This window comes from Mauremys mutica, chromosome 12 (assembly GCF_020497125.1).
Source record: "Mauremys mutica isolate MM-2020 ecotype Southern chromosome 12, ASM2049712v1, whole genome shotgun sequence".
NCBI lineage: Eukaryota > Metazoa > Chordata > Testudines > Geoemydidae > Mauremys > Mauremys mutica.
Genome location: NC_059083.1, coordinates 76530656 through 76546797, shown reverse-complemented (window position 1 = coordinate 76546797; position 16142 = coordinate 76530656). Strand labels below are relative to the sequence as shown.

Below are 16142 nucleotides of genomic sequence, written 5' to 3'. Positions count from 1 at the left end.
TTCTACATAATCCAAGGCAGAGAAGAAAACTAATCCCAGACATTTTATGCATGTTGCATTACAATATTGGCAATAGCTGCTGACATTTCTGTAGAGGCCGTTTTACTTACATCAGGCCTTAGCTATGGTAATTTTGCAAGTTCAGATGTTCTACCGCCCCACACGCCCACACGTGCGCGCGCACACACTCTAGAGAGAAAAATAAAATACCTCACACACACCCCACCACTTCCAGTAGTCAGGCCATTCCCACCCCCACGGAGTAAGTATGGCTAGAGGGAGTCCTGTACTTTCAAAGATTCAGGGACTGGCTCAGTTTGTAGCAGGAACTATAACTTTCTAGGTTTGTCTCTTAACACCATGTAAACCTGCATTCTATTGAAATCCACACATGCCCCCTCTTCTCTCATTCTCCCCTGCCCCCTCCCACCCCCCAAAAAACCTTGAAGCTCCCAGCAGTTTAATCAGCCAAGCTTCCCCAAGCTCCTCACAGTCTGCACTGGCTATTGTTATGGCAGGAAAAAACAGCCAGGCTCCTTTCATGCACTGCTTTATGGGGAGCTCCTATTCACTTGTTCAAGTAAATTTCAAAGCGGCCTGCTACCCTCTTATCCCCTCTAAGCTCCCCTAGACTAACAATAGGCTGAAAGCGATTCAGTTAAGCCTTTCATCCACCATGCACTTTATTTCTCACTCAGTGCTCTCATCTGTATAAGGCCCACAATTGGCATTGCTGTGAAGAGAGGGTATAATCCTAGCCCTGTGAATCCCAAGTGACCCTACATTGGGCCAGAAATGACTAACCCAGTGAATGCTCTGTTGACACATGATCACATACAACTAGAGCCAGTAAGAAGAAATAAAGAAGTCACCCTATGATTCAGCTCTTTTATTTAATGCCAATATTGTTCAATAAGAGAATCCGGTGGGATAACAAGCTATTTTTTCCATAATATCAGTTCAAAACACACATGTGCATTTAAAAAAAATACAAAAAAAACCTGCATCTGTTTGTGCATCTAGGATGTTTTGTAAAAAACCTGCTCTGTTTTCCATTAAAGCGTGTGTACATCATCAGGCAGCAGACTGGTGACTTTAAAAAAAGCCAGCAAGCAGATCTTTGCGGGGGAAAACATATCCACTATATACATCCAACAGAGACATTGAAGGAGTTGCATTTATGAGATTAAGGCCTTGAACACACTACTTTATTTAACAAACACCTTTTCCAGAGGACTTGGTCCATTTCGGTGGCGTGACCTGCACTTAATTATAATTCCTTTCATCAAAGGATCTCAAAGAGCTTTACACATATTAATGAATTAAGTCTCAGTACACCCCCCATGCGGAAGGAAAAGTGTCACTATCCCCATTTTAGAAGTTAAGCAACTTATCCAAGGTTATACAGCCAGTTGTGGCAGAGCCCAGATCTCATGATTCTCAAGCTTGGTCTTTAACCACAGGACCATCCTTCCTCTCCTCTACAGGCTCTTAAGACTCTTGACATTTTAATCCATAAAGCTCCATTCAAACAATTCTCTGAAAGATTATAATGTGCAGTAACCTTCAGGTCAGTAACCCTGTTAGTGTTGATTCTCACTATTACAGAAATCAATTCCTGTAGAAAGTTGTGTGTTGTTTTTTTTAAATGACAAATCAAATACTATTGGAGGCTTGGCCTTCAAATAAAAAGGTGTGATGAACTATAAATATATTCCATGTGTTAGTAGCAGTGTTTCTATTTTATTCTTTCAGCATATGGGAGAATACACATTTGCTCAGTTGAGGATTAAAATGAGAATTGTTGAAAAGTGGCAAAAAAAAAAAAAAAGGAAGATCCACCCACCATGGTTACTGCAGCCAATATCTGTGACATGAGTAAATAGCAGAGCGATCAGCAATACTTCTGGATGGCTTAAGATGCCTTCCAGTGATTTCATCCAATGGAAAAAGCAGAAGCCGTATTAAAATGATAGAACAGTCATGCTGGCAAGTCATTGTGGTACATCAGCACAGGTAGTTTTCAAGAGGTAAATTCCAAAGGACTTTGCTAAAGTGGAATACTTACACGCTACTGTCCGTCATTGACATGGAATCATCAGTCAGGGCATCACTAGATATTTCGCTATCATTTGCGCTAGTTGCTGGGGCAAAAACATAGCCAGAATTCACATGGTATGGGTTAATAGGATCGTTCCTCTTGAATGACCTAGGGACAAGCAAAATAGTGGTCACGTTATTTTTACATCTGAAAAAAAGTACAGAAAGTTAGTGTCATACTCATGGTAGGTGTGTACATAAGACAACTAATGTCTTTAAAAACCTATCCATCCGCTGTTTTATATCCAATAGACACTCAGAATGCTTCTGTTCTCACAGTCCACAAGAAGTTTATCTTGACAGCGAACACACAGAGTTAAGACAGACCCAGAACTACACAGTCACCAACCATTCTCTACATAAACCCCAACATCAAGCTGGTGGCTGAGCACTCTGGACAAGATTTTCAAATGCACCTAGGGGAATTGGGACTCTAAGGATATGTCTACACTGCAGTAAAAAGCCCCAGCATTGAGTCTCAGGGGCTTTGGCTGCAGGGATAAAAATAGCAGAGTAGACATTCAGGCTTGGGCTGTAGCCCGAGCTCTGAGACACCAACCCCCTTGTAGAGTTTCAGGGCCTGGGCTCCATGCTGCACGTCTACACTGCAATTTTTAGCTCTGAAGCCCCACAAGCCCGAATCAACTGACCCAGGCCAGCCTCAGCCATGCTGCAGGTCTTTTATTGCTGTGTAGACATACCCAACATCCCATTTTCAAAAGTGAATTGAGGCCTGATTTTTAATGGTATTGAGGTGCCTAGAGATATAGTTAGGCACCTACTGGGATTTTCAAAAGAATGCTTCTGAAAATCTCAGAAGCACCTAAATACCTTTAAAAATCTGGCCCTTAGAGCACAGAAAGTCATTAGGGCTTGAGCTAATACCCAAGTCTCTTCTGAAAATAGGAGTTAGGTGCTTTTGAAAATGTTACCACCTCTCCTTTCAGGCACCATAGATAACTGACTGCAACCACTGACAAGCTTTAGAATTACTAATAAATAATAAGCATTTATACAAGCCAGCTTAACAATATGATCTCAAACTGCTTTTACAAAGGTGAGTGCCCCGGTGCCCCCTTTAAAAAGAGGGAAACTACAAAGCCAGTTTTCAAGAGAACTTTAACTTTTAGTGATACCTCGAGGTGCCTAGGAGTTGTGTGTGCTCAGTGCCAATTAAGATCAAAGCACCTTAGGGGAGGGATGAAAAAAAAAAAACAGCCTTAGGTGTCTCAAGTTGGGTATCCAAGAATGGGGAAATCAAGAATTAGCAGACACTTCTGTAAAGTCTGACCTACCCCAGGTGCCCTGACCCCCTAACCACTGGACAATGTTTAGGTCAAAATGATTCCAAGTTTTAAGAGTGTAAATTCATTTACACATCTTTCAATCTGTGGTAAGTGGTCTGTGCCAAGGGGTTTTCGGAGGTATACTTGTTTATATATAAATGCAGGTCTTGGCTGTTAAGCTTTTGAGTTTGTGTATCAAAGCAGAACCTCATTATCTGATAAGGTCTGCTGATTTTAATAATTAGGGTCACTTACACAGCACTGGGGGCCTCAGGAACAGGCTAGCATGCTCTGCAGGTTTTTAAATGGTCTTTCAAACTCTCCACCCCAACCCTTCTGGGATTGGATGAGGCCAGCTTGATTTAAGTGAGCAGCACAGCTGCCTTAATGGCAAGCGGCACTTCTCCTCCTGCTAGTATCTCTAGTTCCTTTGTTTCATCTGCCCCAGTTACCCACTTTCGACCTCTTCAGTTCTCTCACAAACAACAAGTTTTCCCTACTCCCCTGCTGTGGTGCATTCCTCTGTTTCACTAGCAAGGGGGAAAACCCATGAGCCTTCGCAAAGGCTGGGGGAGGGAAGATGGGCCTCTTTGGTATGAGAGCCCTACTGCAAACAGCATGACTGAACTTCCGGGCCCCAGTTTCAGGCTTGAGCTTTGCTGGAGGCCTTGTTGCAGAGAGTCAGGTATTTAAGCACAGCTGGGATTACATTCTTTTCCAAAGCTTGCTAAGTCAGTTCAATGGGAAGATCAAGACTTTTTTTTAAGTGAAAAAAAGAGGTGATAGTAAGGAATGCCACAGGAAAGAAGTCAAGTCTTAAAAAGATAAATTAATTCCACATGCTGATGAAAGCCAAGTTACCCTATCACCAAAAAAAAGTGTCCTTTTAAAATAATACAACCCTCTTGCTAATACAAGTCAGCTTGTAAGGTTCCAGTGACATTCTTTAGGCCACTGCTAGTTTTTGGTAGCTCACAGAAAGGCTGAAGCCTCTACTTTTTATCACTCTACTGGAAACTGTTTAATGTCTTGCTTCTACAAAACCCAGACCCATTAGGCTTATTATTGTAAAGTATTCGGTTTCAAGATGTTCACCATATGTACTGAAGCAATCCTGCTTTTAAGTGAGTCTTAAGTACTGTCCTTTTATTTCATGTTCAGTGTTGCTATTTAATCATGCTAATACAGAAGCAATTAATCATTTGATAGTTTATGCTGCAACCCTATTAAAAAAAACCAGTAGTGCTATCTAATCACTTAATAGAAAGATGGTTCAGTGTGTATAAAATACCTTCTTCATCTCTCTAAATTCAGCTTTTAATCTACCCTATGTGAATAAAGTTTAACTCATTGATGAGTACTGTACTCCAAAACCAACCCTTCCTCCCCCCACAGAGATCATTATAACTTGCACAGCGGTTCAGTAAGAATGTCACCTCTCAGAACCTGATTAACTTAAAAAACACACATACTTTTACTTTGTCTTTAATCATCTTATTAAAAAAAAAGGCAGAAAAAGATTCAGAGTAGCCCCATATAGAAATTCCCACATACTTCAAGAAAACTGATTAGGGCTGGGTTTTTTTTTTTTTTTTATGATTAACTTTTTAAAAACTTGACCACACTACAGTAATTGCACCCATATGCATCACATTGCCTTCAAGGATTTTAAATTCCTATGGAAAGTGGAGTTCTCTGATACAGATTCTGCACATACACAAAAATCTTCAAACTCAATATGCAAAGTGTTTTCAGCTGTCAGGTAGCAGTTGCTCTGGAGCATCAAGGAGAACGACTGATGTTTCTCAGACTATTCTTATCTCTTATCTTGATGAGATGACACACAGCATGTAGCTCTCTATACATTATGTTAGGCAATGGGTAAAAATCACAGAGGGATTACAGTGCAGCTAGAATGTATGGGGCTCTTTTCTGGATCCCTGTTATAACAATGCAATTTAGGATCATTTTTGGCATGGATGCTGGAACCAGGGGTGCTGCAGCACACCCTCAATTGCAGTGGTTTCCATCATCTACAGGCAGTTTGGTTTAATGACTCTCAGCACTCCCACTATACACACTGTTCCAGCACCCCTGATTTTTGGTGAGCACACACACAGTCAACCTATGGCTCTCTGAAATAAAAAAGCAACCTGGCAGTTTAAACCAAAGACTTACACGCTGAGAAATAAATCCTCAAGCAGCATTTTTTTCCCAAGGCAAGACTGAAGCTTACTAAATATTTTACTGAGACACAAACATCACTGCACAACAGGGGTAACGTAAAAATATAGCAAAACGATGTTAATCACAGCCTCCATGCTCTAACTGTGGAACACTGCTTCAAGCATAGCTTTACAATGGCATCATTTACTTTGATAATTGAAGCCAAACTTGGTTCCAATAACTTCACACAAAATGAGCTCCATCAGCGAGTTCTTTCAAAGGACAGGAAGCACTTTGAGCCAGCAGAGGGCCATCTGCTAGCCCCAACTTATTTAAAGCAAGGCCAGTGTCAGTGATGTTAGAACAGAGAACATAATGGGAGGCAGATGAGTCCACCTTGGATTGAATAAAAATATATTATAAAAGCTGCACTCTAAAGTTCCATGTACATAAAACACATGCATGATACACTCAGAACCAAATATAAATAATGGTCAGATTCCATTTTACATTCCTGGGCCCAGCACAAACTCAATGGTTTGAGGGTGGCAGTCTCACAAAAAACATTAGACACACATCTAATACTTTAAAAAAAGAAGTGTTTCAGGGGAGGGGGAAATTTGAAACAAGCTCAAAGTATTTATTATACATCAGGAGCCCACATATATAACCAATACTTAATATGCACCAAATTCCCTTTTTTCCCTCTCCAGACTCTAATCCTATATTTTGTCTTATTATTTATACTTAAATTGCAATTTATTAGGAGATAGTGGCTGATGTAGGCAGTTAGTCTGTGTAGTGCTTTGAATCATACACACGCCAGGATGGAGGTGTGGTTTGGCCATCACTCAGTGAAGACTCTTCTTTATCAAGCTCCAGTTCCAATCCTAAATGCAGTGAATAGTGATACACAACTCATCCATGCACTCCTTAGCTACCAGCTGGCGGGCGCACACACCTTTGAACAAGGATAACTTGGAGAGGGGGAGGGAAACCGGTTTCCTGGCCTTTGGGTTGAGAAGAATCTCAGCTTGACCTCCCTCTCTGTATTCTCCATGGAGTCAAGAGATCTTGATTCAAAAAGCTATTGAAAATGCAAGAGAAGGTGATCAAAGCAGATAGCACCACCTGACCTCCTGGGGGCAGATTTGACATCTAAGTAGCAAAAAAAAAAGAAAGAGCTTCACTTGAAAGAGCTGCAATCTCAAGGCATGATGGCCATCAGTACTCCAGGCCAGGAAGGCAACACTAGTCATGGTTGTGGAAAAGTTCTCTTGAGCCAGAAGCAACTGGTAGAATGTAAAATCCATTCCCAACTGGGCACAGAATTCCAATGAAGACCAAAAGATAACAGAACATCACAACTCATCACTGTTTAGTCCTGGAGAACAGCAGACTGTTGAGCTAGGACACTCCTGCAAGAGGGTGAGGCTCACAGCACTGGTAAGTCCCACAAATTGGCTGCCAGTTAGGCCCGCAGACCATTACAACCCCTTCCTTCTTCACTTAAAAAGCTGGTCTCAAGAAGAGACAAGTGGCCAAATACCGCTCTCAGTGAAACTGTTGTAAGATGGAGACTAACTCCATAGATGTCAGAGGAGTCGCTCCAAATTTACAAAAATAACAGGAGTACTAGTGGCACCTTAGAGACTAACCAGTTTACACAGGTGTCAGAGAAGAATTAACCCCACAGTCCCTGGATCCACTTTGATCACCACAGCCACGCTGTTGCAGCCTCTCTGAAGGGCAGGAAAGGAGCAGAGAGATGCACTACAATCACCCTCCTCTAAGAGGCAGAATACAACTGAAATAGAAGCCTGAAGCCCTTTGATGTCCATGAATCACAGAAACTGCTCTCAAAATTCCTGTAAACCAGATGTCAAACACTCACCACACTGAGAAACAAACTCCGTGCATCTGTGCTAGCAGACAGAGCATACAACTGAAAACAGATCACTCTGCCCCAGATCTTTACTCAACAAGTCACATAAATGGAAAGGCTGGTGGAAGAAGGGGCAAGGGGCTGGGGAGGGGAAAATAGGTTTTCAGAAGACAATTTTACTCATTTGGAATATGATCATGGTCATTTTGTGAGGGGCTACTTGCCCCCTCACGCCACCTTTTCAACAAAGCATCCAGCAAAATGAAGGGCTCGGTATCACAGAAATCGCTCTGCCTAAGTGCATAATGAAGACTTTGCCTCTGGTATTGCATAACGGACACTACACACTCTGAACTTGGCATTAAGACATAGATCCAGCTTTTAATAAGTTTAACTTCAAGCACTCTGCCAATAAGAGAATACCAGACCTACTATAACCCTAAATACATGATGCTAAGATCTTATGCTCTTGTATACACTGACTCAAAGCCATCTGGAATGGCTTTGACATGGTACCAATAATGAATGTGATATGAGAGAGAGAGAGATTTTATATTACATATACAAACTTGACATGTATTTTACTATGTAGTAAGTGCATACATTTCCTGCTCTGTTATTACACAACTGCATTCCATGTAACCAACCAACTTAAGCACCGGTTAGTGGTGAAGTTGGTGAACTAATGTTTCATTTTTCATATGCCTATATAGATGCTCTTTACCGTTACGCGCAATATGTTTCAAAGTTGCTGCAATAATTAATGCATGTAGTTGCTATGAAGTTTTTGGCCAATAAGCTTTAACAGCACAATACAGTGTTTCTTCTGTTCAGAAAAGAGCAACAAAAATACAAAATAAATACCTGAACATTTAAGGCTGAGATAAGCATCTGTGTTGAATCTACCAATGGCATGCTTAACTAATAGGATTTCTGGACCATTTTTAAACATGGGGGGAGAGAGGGGGTTATGTTGCTAGCTTTCTGTTTTAAAACCATCTAACACTCAACACCCACTTCTCAAACCTTTTAAAGAATAATAGTCTCCAAGTCATTAAGATCAAAACATCAGGAGATTTCCTCCATAGAGTTTTCTTACCTGTATCCATTCTCAGCCGTTTCTGTAGCTCTGACATTTGCTGTAACCCTCAAAGTCTTGCTGGATAGCCCAACTACAGAAGGCAAGATTTTGTTTTTAAAGTCCACACAGCTCCATTCTTCTTCTTCATTCAAGGTTGGGAGATAGCCACAGACAACTTTTAAGGTCCCCAGTCCATTGCTGTTAATATAAGCAGGATTCTCTCCCCCACTCCTTACATATTCGAGGTATATATCAGAAGTCAAAAACATCTGGTAAGCATTTTCCTCCATCACAGTCTGAATTTCAGTCTGTGCCTGATCAAACATTATAGAATCTATCTGCTGCTTCTTGATACTATCTCTTATATAGGTCTTAGTGGCAGGCTTGAGCTGCTTGGAGACAATGCTGTTGTTCTCAATGTACCTTTTGTATATAGCTTTGGCTACTCTTAAAGTTTTGGTATCCTTAAGGTCCATCTGCCTGAAGCCATTGCAGGCAAACCAGAAGTCTAAGGTATCCACACATTTCTCTCTTTCCAGGAAGGTCCGAAAAAGATAGGCACCATCTTGATCCCCCAACAAGGAATGCAGGGATTTGGTCCATCTTGCCAGAGGGGAGTCTGGAGATGCACTGCCTTCCGGCTCTCCAAGACCATCCTCATTCCTCCTTGGGTTGGAAGAAATTGACATGGCCTTGAAGCTTTGGCTTTTCATGACAAACGAGCTTGCAGGCTGTTGGCATGGTGTCTCTCCTTCCTCGCCTGGCACAGGGGGGCGGGGGGCGTCTTCCCTGAAGCTGCTGCTGGGGTCTGGAAGGTGAGTCAGCAACACAGCGCTGCTCATGGCTCCACGAGTTCTTCTGGTAGGGTTTTTCCGTCCCCCCCCCCTTAAATTCCTCAGTAATCTGCCTGTGTGTGTGTGTGTGTGCGCCTCTCTCTCTCAAGTCAGCAGGAGATCCTCTGAGCCTCCTCTCTGGAAAGAAAAGAAAAGAAAAGAGTATTGATCTAATCAAAACCAGATCCACCCAACATCAAAGACAAAAAGTAAACAGGCTTTTCAACTCTTCACATTAAAAAAAAAAAAGCAACTCAGCTATCTGCAGTGTTAATCAAAAGTATCAGATATGCTTTTCTGAACTCTCGGCGCACTTTTAACTTGGGGGGGGGGTGAGGGGGTTGGAAAGAAAAAGAATTAACCCTTCACTTACACTGCATATGTAATCACAACCTACCAAACCCGTCTCCAGTGGAGACACCCCTCTTTACAAAAATACAGGTAACTTTCTCCCCTCTCAGTGATAGCATCAGACACACAAACTTGGCTCTGTCCGGCTGTTTGCAGGGTAAACCAGTTTTGCGCACGCACCCCCACCCCTCAATTTTGCCTCTTTTTTTGTAGATAACTCAAGGCAGGGAACAAGACGTGCCTTTCTCGGCATCTGGTTTCCATTTTACCCCCCTCTCCTCTCACTCCTTAAAAATTGAGATTATGATCACCAGAAGCCCTTCTAGCACAATGCTGAATGCTGTTTTGGAACGGCACGTTCAGAGAGACTTGGGCGGGGGGGGGGGGAGAAGAAATCGCTACAATGTTTCATTTTTAAAACAGTTCTGACTCATTTCAGAAGTTAACTACAACCTTCAAAATAAAAAAAAACTCTCATGGATTTGGTTACGTTAAGCACATGCACTTGTTAAAAGTTTGAAAGAGAGAAGAAAAAAATCACCAACCCATTTGCCTCCAAAGGCTGATTCACTAGTGACTTTTTTTTATTAGAACAAGTTTCCATCATTAGTAGGTAAACGTGAAACTAACTAAATCTTGCTACAGGTTTAAAAAAAGAAGATCAAAAAAAAGTAAACACGCGCTACAGTGCAGAATGGTTTTTAAAAGCTTCTCTACAGGTTTAATAAAACCTGCTTCCATCCAATAAAAAGCTGGTTTAATAAGCATGTGAAAGGCTCTCAAACTAATCAGAAAGCGTGAACTGAGTTCCTGGCTTTTTTTCCTTACTGCACAATCCCAAGCAGAAATTCACACACACACATAAACAAGCAGTTCAATATGTCACCCCTATTATCATCAGTCTTGCAATATCGAATCCCGTTTGCAGAAAAGGAAGAGAGAGAGAGAGAGAAAGTGCCTCCCCCTTGTCTATAATGTACCTGATTGCTGCAGGCATCCCGTGCCTGGGCTCTCATCTCCTCCAAGCTCAGCCCCCTGCTCCCCACCTTAGAGCAAAAATAAATACACCCAACCACCCCTCCTGCAAACAAAAAAAGAAAAGACAAAAAGAGAGACCCTCCAAAAATAAAAACTAAAGAAGGGAAGAAACAATCCAGGAGGCGCCAAGCCCTCAAAGGACAATCCTGCCAAATAATAATAAAAAAAACCTGCTCCAGAAATGGCGACGGGCAGAGAAATGAGAGGTTGGAAAGAGATCTTAGAGAGAGAGAGAGTCCTAAGCTACTTGCTTCCTTCGACTCCTGTGCAACAACTGACCCCTAACTAAGCGTGCAGCGCCTCTTTGGAGTTCACAGGGGGTGCTGAGGGGTGTGGGAGGGGTAAGGAGGGGGAGGAGGAGGAGGGGGGAGAGAGGAGAGAAATCTCATTCTCACCACATCCACCTTTAACAAAAATGCATCCTGCTATGTCTGCCTCTCGTTCCCCACCATGGCCATAAAATAAAAGCTTCCCCTCTTGCAGGGGGGGGGGGGGGGAAAGGCACCGAGATCTCGGATTTTTGCAACATAATTCAAAAATAAAATAAAACCCCACTCCGGTGTCAGCCCAGCCCTGCTTGCCCATAGCTAGCACATAAATAGCTTTCCTTAAAACTTCAAAGCCCCAGCGAAGAGCACATCAAAGCGCCGCGGAGAGGGAGAAGAGCGCGGGGGGAGGGCAGCGCTCGGATCACACACACATTCTTTTGCAACTTACCATGGATCCCAGTAGTTCTCTCCGCACCGCCGCCGCTCCGTTCCTCCTTAAAACAGCCCCCCTCCCGCCCCCCCCGGCCCTTTCCCACCAAAAGTATCCGCAATGTTGCCCCGATTCCCCCCCCTATATTTTCTTCTTCTTCCTCCTCCTCTCTGGCTTTGCAATAGCATCTGAGAGCATTGGCAGAAAGCGGCTGCACGGAATGTGTGAGTAAAAGCTAAAGAGTTCAGGGTGATCCTCTCCTTCTACCAACCACCCCCCCCTTTAAAAAAATACAAAAGAGCTGATCCCTCCCTGCTTCTCCTGACCCCCCACCCCCCCCCCTTCTTTCAACTCAGGTCCTGTTTCAGGCAGTCATTCCAGGCACCAAATGTCCTCCAGGCTATTCCAACAAACACTGAGCTGTGGGTTTAACTGTGCACATCAAAGTGAAGAACCGAGAGAACGGTCCTGCAAGGGAGATAAGCGCCTTTCTGCAACACCTCCTCCCCCCCCCCACACCAGCACCACCAAAAAACCCCCACCCCATGCACGCCTCAGCTTCCTGTTGCACCCTTGCGCCAGACTCTCCCGTGGCAGCCTGGCATCGAGCTGGAGCTAATTCTTTTTCAAAGGCGGATTTTTTATTATGTTGCTTGGGGGGGGTTTTAAGGCAAGCTTTCAGACTTGGAATATTTTTTTTTCCATCTCTGGAGTTGTTACTAAGTTGCCAGGACCTTATCAAAGGGAAACAATCTCCAGCCAACTCCCCCAGGCTTTGGAACGTCAGAAGTAAGTGATCCTGCCGCCCCAATCGTATTATCCCTGCAATTCTCCCAGAGCTGCCGGAGCCTTAAAGGGACAGGCAACCCCCCTTTACCAGGGCTGCTGCCAGCTCTGCGCCCTGCCTGTAACCCTTTCCGTGCTCACTCCGCCGCCCGACCCCCCCTGCGCTCTGTCTCTGCTTTGTAACCAGCCGCCAGCGAGATAGGTATCAGTTGTTCTTGAACTTTTCCCTCCTTAGACAATGCCAACCAGCAGCCGATTGCCTTTATTTTTCTGGTCAACTTTAGGACTGGAGGGTGGTGAAATTTTTCTGCGGTATAAAAAAAACTTATTCCTCCCCCCCCCCCCCACACACAAAACTGTTCATATTAGGAGAAAATTGGCCCGTTTTAATGATCCAAATGCCTATTTTCAGGCTGCATCCTAATATAACTGGCACACAAACAGAACTCTGGCTTAAGCTGTGTTCACATCCCTCTCTCCCCATATGTGAAATATTAAACAGACACAGAATGGGTTTTTAAAAAAAACTTTATACAAAAGGCTTTAATTAGAGATTGGACCCCAAACCTGTATTCCTCATCCAATCCGTCTCCTCTCCCCCAGGCTTAGCTCTTGCATGACACTTCATCCGGAGGGCTCAACACACATTATAAAGGGAGGTCGAGTAAATCACTACCCTCACTTTGCAGAAGGGGAAACTGAGGTACAGGGACTCACTTAAGGTCACCCCAGAGTCCAGGGGTAGAGCTGGGATTAGAACCCCTATCACCTGAGTGAGTCCCACATTATAGGCTGTACTAACTCCTTTCCCCCTTTCCTCAGCTGGGTTTATTTTGGGGGGAAGGGCAGGACCAGAACACCCGTGTCCTAAGTGGCAGGTCCAGTCCCAACTTTGTGGCTGCAGCTCATCTCTAGTTTTAGTGGACTGAAAAACTTTTCGTGTCCCCATCTAGGTAACACAGAACACGTATTTCAGAGTTTTTTAAACCGAATGAACAAAAAGCAGGCAAAGCTTCCCTCTGCATGGCCAAAACAAGGCAACCGGTGTTTTTTGTCCTGGATGGCATGAAAAAAACTTCGCAATCAGATTTTTCTTGTTATTTTTTAGATTATGATTCAGCCCAGGGGCCGCAAACAGTGCTTTGACCCAGTACATACAAAGACAGAGTCCCTGCCCATGTGAGGTCCTCACCCTTCAGATATTTATGCATGTAAGTAACGTTACTCACATGGGTAGGCCCAATAGGACTATTCATGTGCACCAAGCTGCATGCATTATTACAGGTGCTTATTTATTTACAGCAGTGCCCGGGTTCTTAAAAAGCACAGTCCAAGGAGCTCACAATCTAAGGACAATATGTTATGGTCAGAAGGTTACTATATGCACCAAGGGCTGAATTTTGAAAAGTGCTCAGCACCCATTTGTTCTCAGTGGAAAAGGCTGAACATCAGACCTCTTGAATTAGGTGCCAGAATAGAGATCGCTGGACCCCTTTGAAACCGCCTGTGTGCGGGGAAGTCAGTGTCTAGAATGGCGACTGCTGCAGGGCAGGGCTGGTACTGCAAGTGAATCACAGGCAGCACATGGGCTCTGCTTTCCAAACACCAGCTTCTTTTTTGTGAATGTAATTTATGACAATCCCTTGGAAATGCAAAAGCCACATGCAACCTGTTATTAGCCTTTCAGACTAACTTTTAACTACAAGACTTGCCTTTCTCTCTGCTCTGCATACATTCCCCCCACCTCCCCAAAGTATACATAGTGGAGGCAATGCAAATAGCAATTATGTAGAATTTCCATCAGCCTGGCTCCAGTACCCAGAGTCTGGAGCAGTCTTTCTCGTTTGTTCACCATCATTTAACGCCACTGGCCAGATGTAAACAGTAACTGGTGCATTTTTGGTTAGGTTTGGGAGTAAGTGGGGGAAATACTACGGGGAAAAGGTGGTTAATACAGAAACGTACTTTGTCCCTGGAGGGTTCTTTCTTTAAAACAACCTTGGGCTGGCTCCTCGCTGGTGAATATCCACTGAAGACAATGGGGCCAGATCCCCACGGATGTTAGCTGGCCTAGTTCCCTTGAAATCAATGGGCCCAGATCCTCAGCTGGTAGCTCCATTGAAGTCAATAGAGCCACACCCCCAGCTGGTGTAAACAGAGACTCCCCTGGCTGTGTGCCAGCAGCGTATACCCTCCTGGATCTATTCTGGCCGCTTATTTCTGTAAAATCAGAGCTAACCAACGAAGCGTGTCATTGAAGTGACACCACTAGGCTTTATGGGCCAGGGGAAAGATTTACATTTCATGCCCTGGTGGGAAAGTTGGTGGGACCCTCTAGTTGTCTCTAATGCATGTTCGGGTTTAATTTACTGACCTGAAGTAGCAAGAAAACATTACAGGCCGGGGACAGGGGCCGTGGTGCATGTTTTGGGGGCTACAATCAACACGTGGCACGGGGGTATGGGGGGGGTTAATCAGCATAAGGAGCTCGGGCATTTTCTGTGCGGGGAAGTGGCCTGGAGGAATTGGGGTGCCATAGAGGGCACGTGGTGCGCGGGGTGGGGGTGGGGGAGGAGAGGGGACTTTTATTTCTGAGTTGGGAATGGATGGTTACACACGGCCCCTCCCCCGCCGCGCCATTGCCTGGTACTTTGCCTTCGTGCCGCTCTGCAGCTCCCAGGGTGTCAAAGAAAAAGCCCTGGGGGAGGGGGCTGATCGCTCCCAGAGCGCGTGAGCTTTGACAGCTCTAGTTCGGTCCTGCCGCTGGTGTGTGTCCCTCGGACACTTCCCATTGGCCCCGCGCCCTCCGCTGGCGTCTCTGATTGGACAGTCCGCGGGGCGAGAGCCACATGCCGGCGATTGATACATTTGCCGTCGGGCGTGCGGAGGAGGCGGGGCTTGCGTTCCCTTTCATGAATGAAGAGGAGGAGGAGGGCGGGTGATGGGCGAGCCAGCCGCGCTAAGCAAAGCGTAAGGGCTGGTGGCGGGGTGGGTGGAACCTGGCGGGGGTTGAAGGGTAGGTGGGAATCCTGCGCCTCTCTTCAGCCCTGTTGCAGGAGTCCCGGTGGGGGGGAGAGAGGGTGATCAGATGTCCCAATTTGGGGGGGGCTTCCCCCCCATCCCAAATTTTCATACTTGCTATCTGGTCATCCTTATGTGTGTGAGTGTGAAAGAGGGAGAGAGGGGGTTATGCAGTGAAATCGTCTCCCACCAAAGCTATCCCTTCCCTGGTTTTAAACATCAAAGAGGCCCTGCCAATGTCATCAGTTTAAAAAAAAAAAAAAGAAAGAAAGAGAAGCAGTTTGAAGTAGTGCACCTGCCCCTACGCTCCCCTCTCAACTATTGTGTTCTACAATCACACCTGTTTCCTTAAGGGCCTGAGAGAGGCAGGATGGGTGAGGTGATATCTGTCATTGGACCAACTTCTATTGGCAAAGCTTCTGAGCTCCACCAAGCTCTTCTTCAGGTGTGGGAAAGGTAAGGAGTGTCCCATGCAAGGTGGAACAGATTGTTCCTTAAGGGCCTGGTTTTCAGAAGTGCTGGGCACCTGACAGCCCCCATTGCCTTTGACTGGAGCGTGAGAGGGGTATGCAGTGAAATGTGGATGCTCATCATCGGAGAATCAGGCCCTATGTGTTTCACACCTAGCTGCTGTGTTAAAGACCCCACACAAACAACAAAGAACCCAGGCTTACAAGCACTTACATATGTGAGTCACCCTGTAGAAGATAGGTGGATTACTCAGCTAAGTTACCCATATGCTTATGTGTTCACAGGCCCAGGCCGTAACTGATTATACAGGGGAAACTGAGAAAATTATAACAAGTGTTGTCAATCCACAGAGCAAACTGGGGAAAAAAACCCAAAAGAAATATACACTTTTTCTCTAGTCTCTTTCACTTAATATTAGATGATAC

At 44.6% G+C, this 16142-nt stretch overlaps 1 protein-coding gene across 3 annotated transcripts in view; it reads right to left on the bottom strand.

Moving 5' to 3' along the window:
• Positions 1-11559, bottom strand: part of AXIN2 (axin 2) — a 28469-nt gene extending 16910 nt beyond the window's left edge. The window contains exons 1-3 of one of the 3 annotated variants that reach the window (XM_044983411.1): positions 11458-11559; positions 8537-9489; positions 2069-2209 (exon numbers count right to left, since the gene is read on the bottom strand). In XM_044983411.1, coding sequence (XP_044839346.1) covers positions 2069-2209; positions 8537-9360 — 965 coding nt within the window. In that variant the 5' untranslated portion in view covers positions 9361-9489; positions 11458-11559. Of the gene's footprint in view, positions 1-2068; positions 2210-8536; positions 9490-9724; positions 9747-10682; positions 10931-11457 lie in introns of those variants that run through there. The other 2 variants (XM_044983410.1, XM_044983412.1) reach the window with 2 other exon arrangements.
• Positions 11560-16142: the final 4583 nt, after the last annotated feature.